The sequence below is a fragment of the Mya arenaria genome, chromosome 15, assembly GCF_026914265.1.
Source record: "Mya arenaria isolate MELC-2E11 chromosome 15, ASM2691426v1".
NCBI classification, from domain to species: domain Eukaryota; kingdom Metazoa; phylum Mollusca; class Bivalvia; order Myida; family Myidae; genus Mya; species Mya arenaria.
This window is the reverse complement of record NC_069136.1, coordinates 5,370,887-5,376,164: the sequence shown is the minus strand read 5'-3', so window position 1 is coordinate 5,376,164 and position 5,278 is coordinate 5,370,887. Positions and strand designations below refer to the sequence as shown.

At 37.9% G+C, this 5,278-nt stretch overlaps 1 protein-coding gene across 1 annotated transcript; it reads right to left on the bottom strand.

Moving 5' to 3' along the window:
* Nucleotides 1–394: 394 nt before the first annotated feature.
* LOC128220116 (dentin sialophosphoprotein-like) lies at nt 395–4,884 on the bottom strand. Its single transcript, XM_052928379.1, has 2 exons — nt 4,740–4,884; nt 395–2,295 (listed from the first exon to the last, which is right to left on the bottom strand). The coding sequence occupies exons 1-2, from the start codon at nt 4,882–4,884 to the stop codon at nt 395–397; spliced, it is 2,046 nt and encodes a 681-aa protein (XP_052784339.1).
* Between the last annotated feature and the right edge of the window lie 394 nt (nt 4,885–5,278).

Here is a 5,278-nt window from a genome sequence, read left to right as displayed (position 1 = left end):
CATATATCGTTCATTTATTTTTGCAGCGCGTGTACGTTCAAAAACCTTCATCGATCTAAAATCTAAAAGTATAAAGTGATTTGCCACATAAACTTAATTTTCACAGTTTATGTTGTGTTTTGTTTGGTGTTATATTTTACACAAGTGTAATACTGTTTGAAACACCGATTTTACTTTGTAGTATCACTTTATGTTCATAAAAAGTGTTGTCTGTAATACTTTAATGTATGTAAGTATAAAAGAGCTCCTATTTTAACATCTAGTGCTTACTCACCATCGTGTAATCACAAACGAGCTGACGGGACTTTTATGGACAAACTAACATACATACATGAATACATGCAGCCAGACAGGCATACAGCATGTTACGCAATGTTATGATTACGTACTACGTTCATCCAATGAGTTTTAATGTACGTATGTCTATAGTGTCTGTAGTGTCTATAATGTCTATAGTGTCTATAGTGTCTGTAGTGCCTGTAGTGTCTGTAGTGTCTGTAGTGTCTATAGTGTCTGTAGTGTCTGTAGTGTCTGTAGTGTCTGTAGTGTCTATAGTGTCTATAGTGTCTGTAGTGTCTGTATTGTCTATAGTGTCTATAGTGTCTATAGTGTCTGAAATGTCTATAGTGTCTGTAGTGTCTGAAATGTCTGTAGTGTCTGTAGTGTCTATAGTGTCTGTAGTGTCTGTAGTGTCTATAGTGTCTGTAGTGTCTGTAGTGTCTATAGTGTCTGTAGTGTCTATAGTGTCTGTAGTGTCTATAGTGTCTGTAGTGTCTATAGTGTCTGTAGTGTCTGTAGTGTCTATAGTGTCTGAAATGTCTGTAGTGTCTATAGTGTCTGTAGTGTCTATAGTGTCTGTAGTGTCTATAGTGTCTATAGTGTCTGTAGTGTCTATAGTGTCTATAGTGTCTATAGTGTCTATAGTGTCTATAGTGTCTATAGTGTCTATAGTGTCTATAGTGTCTGTAGTGTCTATAGTGTCTATAGTGTCTATAGTGTCTATAGTGTCTATAGTGTCTGTAGTGTCTATAGTGTCTGTAGTGTCTATAGTGTCCATAGTGTCTATAGTGTCCATAGTGTCTATAGTGTCTGTAGTGTCTATAGTGTCTATAGTGTCTATAGTGTCTATAGTGTCTGAAATGTCTGTAGTGTCTATAGTGTCTATAGTGTCTATAGTGTCTATAGTGTCTGAAATGTCTGTAGTGTCTATAGTGTCTATAGTGTCTATAGTGTCTGTAGTGTCTGTAGTGTCTATAGTGTCTATAGTGTCTATAGTGTCTATAGTGTCTATAATGTCCATAGTGTCTATAGTGTCTATAGTGTCTGTAGTGTCTATAGTGTCTATAGTGTCTATAGTGTCTGAAATGTCTGTAGTGTCTATAGTGTCTATAGTGTCTATAGTGTCTGTAGTGTCTATAGTGTCTATAGTGTCTATAGTGTCTATAGTGTCTGAAATGTCTGTAGTGTCTATAGTGTCTATAGTGTCCATAGTGTCTATAGTGTGTGTAGTGTCTATAGTGTCTATAGTGTCTATAGTGTCTATAGTGTCTGAAATGTCTGTAGTATCTATAGTGTCTATAGTGTCTATAGTGTCTATAGTGTCTGAAATGTCTGTAGTGTCTATAGTGTCTATAGTGTCTATAGTGTCTGTAGTGTCTGTAGTGTCTATAGTGTCTATAGTGTCTGTAGTGTCTATAGTGTCTGTAGTGTCTATAGTGTCTATAGTGTCTGTAGTGTCTATAGTGTCTATAGTGTCTATAGTGTCTATAGTGTCTATAGTGTCTATAGTGTCTATAGTGTAAGTAGTGTCTATAGTGTCTACAGTGTCTATAGTGTCTATAGTGTCTATAGTGTCTGAAGTATCTATAGTGTCTATAGAAGCTGTAGTGTCTATAGTGTCTATAGTGTCTGTAGTGTCTATAGTGTCTATAGTGTCTATAGTGTCTATAGTGTCTATAGTGTCTATAGTGTCTATAGTGTTTGTAGTGTCAATAGTGTCTATAGTGTCTCTAGTGTCTATCGTGTCAATAGTGTATGTAGTGTCTATAGTGTCTAAAGTGTCTATAGTGTCTATAGTGTCTGTAGTGTCTATAGTGTATGTAGTGTCTATAGTGTCTATAGTGTCTGTAGTGTCTGTAGTGTCTGTAGTGTCTATAGTGTATGTAGTGTCTATAGTGTCTATAGTGTCTATAGTGTCTATAGTGTCTGTAGTGTCTAAAGTGTCTATAGTGTCTGTAGTGTCTCTAGTGTCTATCGTGTCAATAGTGTCTGAAGTATCTATAGTGTCTATAGAAGCTGTAGTGTATATAGTGTATGTAGTGTCTATAGTGTCTAGGTGTCTATAGTGTCTATAGTGTCTGTAGTGTCTAAAGTGTCTATAGTGTCTGTAGTGTCTCTAGTGTCTATCGTGTCAATAGTGTCTGAAGTATCTATAGTGTCTATAGAAGCTGTAGTGTCTATAGTGTATGTAGTGGCTGTAGTGTCTGTAGTGTCTATAGTGTCTGTAGTGTATGTAGTGTCTATAGTGTCTATAGTGTCTATAGTGTCTGTAGTGTCTGTAGTGTCTATAGTGTTTATAGTGTCTATAGTGTCTATAGTGTCTATAGTGTCTGTAGTGTCTATAATGTCTAAAGTGTCTGTAGTGTCTGTAGTGTCTGTAGTGTCTGAAATGTCTGTAGTGTCTGTAGTGTCTATAGTGTCTGTAGTGTCTATAATGTCTAAAGTGTCTGTAGTGTCTAGAGTGTCTGTAGTGTCTGAAATGTCTGTAGTGTCTGTAGTGTCTATAGTGTCTGTAGTGTCTATAATGTCTAAAGTGTCTGTAGTGTCTATAGTGTCTGTAGTGTCTGAAATGTCTGTAGTGTCTGTAGTGTCTATAATGTCTAAAGTGTCTGTAGTGTCTATAGTGTCTGTAGTGTCTGAAATGTCTGTAGTGTCTGTAGTGTCTATAGTGTCTAAAGTGTCTTAAGTGTCTGTAGTGTCTATAATGTCTGTAGTGTCTGTAGTGTCTGTAGTGTCTGTAGTGTCTAAAGTGTCTATAGTGTCTAAAGTGTCTGTAGTGTCTGTAGTGTCTGTAGTGTCTGTAGTGTCTGTAGTGTCTGTAGTGTCTAAAGTGTCTATAGTGTCTAAAGTGTCTTAAGTGTCTGTAGTGTATATAATGTCTAAAGTGTCTATAGTGTCTATAGTGTCTGTAGTGTCTGTAGTGTCTGTAGTGTCTATAGTGTCTATAGTGTCTATAGTGTCTATAGTGTCTGTAGTGTCTGTAGTGTCTGTAGTGTCTGTAGTGTTTGTAGTGTCTATAGTGTCTATAGTGTCTATAGTGTCTATAGTGTCTGTAGTGTCTGTAGTGTCGTCTGTGTCGTCTGTGTCTGTAGTTCATTGTCGTCTGTGTCTGTAGTTCATTGTCGTCTGTGTCTGTAGTTCATTGTCGTCTGTGTCTGTAGTTCATTGTCGTCTGTGTCTGTAGTTCATTGTCGTCTGTGTCTGTAGTTCATTGTCGTCTGTGTCTGTAGTTCATTGTCGTCTGTGTCTGTAGTTCATTGTCGTCTGTGTCTGTAGTTCATTGTCGTCTATGTCTGTAGTTCATTGTCGTTTGGGCCTTTGGCTTGTGCCCCCAAACAGGGATTATTTATCAAATGTTCGACTTCTGGGCTTGCCCCTATATTTTTTAATTGTAATAACAGGGATATACTACAAAAAGTGATACTTTCTTACATATGAGCGCATAATACGATGTTACACACGAATCATCAAGCTGTTATGTTACGTATTTCGTTCCGGCAAATTTCAAATACTCGTGGCGTTGTCACGTCATAAAACGGAAGTTAACTGCTTGATCAAAATGCCATATGTACAGAGGATATTGGTAGCATACGAACGGTTATACATGTACGTTTCCTATTTTAGAAATATCGTTCAATCTACAATGTTAAAAGAGACATATTGTAAGTTTAAGATAATCGGAGTTAACTAAAAATCAAGTTCAAGTCACAAGCGGATCCAGGAGGGGGGGGGGGCGCACCCGGCGCACGCCCCCCCCCCCCCCTAAAATTCCCGAAGCTTACATGTCCTTTGGTATGGAAACAATAACATATACTATATTTTCCTATTTTTTCTTCTCTCGCTTCGCTCGCGTATCTTTATACAACATTGCCTTTTGAGATGTACTCGTACACAACACAGAGTGCACGCAATTTAAACGTTCCCGCCTTCCCTTACTGTAATAATTCGGCACTATATAACATGATCATGTTGATGCGCCGTAAAACCCATACAAACAAACACATCAGTCAATTAATTTCCTTTGGGTACATTTATACGACAACAAATATGGCTGCGCCGTCAAGTCCCAAACGCCCCAAGAAACAGAAGAGTTTGCACAGTTTCTTTAGCAACAAAGAAAAAGAAAGAAGGTAAGCAATTTTAAATTGGTTGATCTAGGCAAATATGACTTGTTCACTGTTCCACCATGCATGTAGATATGATGCAATTGGAGCATATGTTTGTCGTTTAAATATCACGGATTTCTTCAAGCGCCGTGGATATTTGCCTCGAATCAGAGAGATAAATACTGAACGTACGATAACGACATTGATCGCCATGGAAAGGTATCAAAATTCCCCTTCGAATGCACTATATTTCGACAAAATCGGTTGAATAATAAAATACTTACGGCTATTTTTCTGTGTTTTGTTTACACTTTCTTTCTCCAATTATTAGCGTAAAATGACGTCACGAGTCACGTGGTATGGCCACACTGTTGGTTGAAGTATGTAATGACAACTCTAAACTGTTGTGCGGATTTGGTGGTCCAGCGGTGAAGGCGTTGAACTGCAGATCCCAATGCCCGTGGTTCAATCCCTGGCTTCGCCAAAACTCTTCATTCATAGGGACATAAAATTGGATATTGAGGAAATTGTGAACATCTACGCCAGGAAATATCCTAGGCGCATGCTACTGATAGATCCATTGTGCGAATAGATACACATAGATAGCTATGCACTTAGAATATGTTGAATAGTAAAAGAATCTGAACATGGGTTCACAATTATACATGTATCTTCCCTCGTTTTTCCCGCTTAACGAAAATATACAAATTATATAAGCCACTTAGTCGTCCTAATAGAAACCTCGTTATGATATTAGAACTATAGGTATGCCCCTGGATCTGCTAGTGCAACCTTTAGAGTGATTAAAAGTTACGCCCCCCCCCCAACCCAAAATCCTGGATCCGCCCCTGCAAGTCACAGTTTTGTAAAAATAACATCAAAACAAACCCACA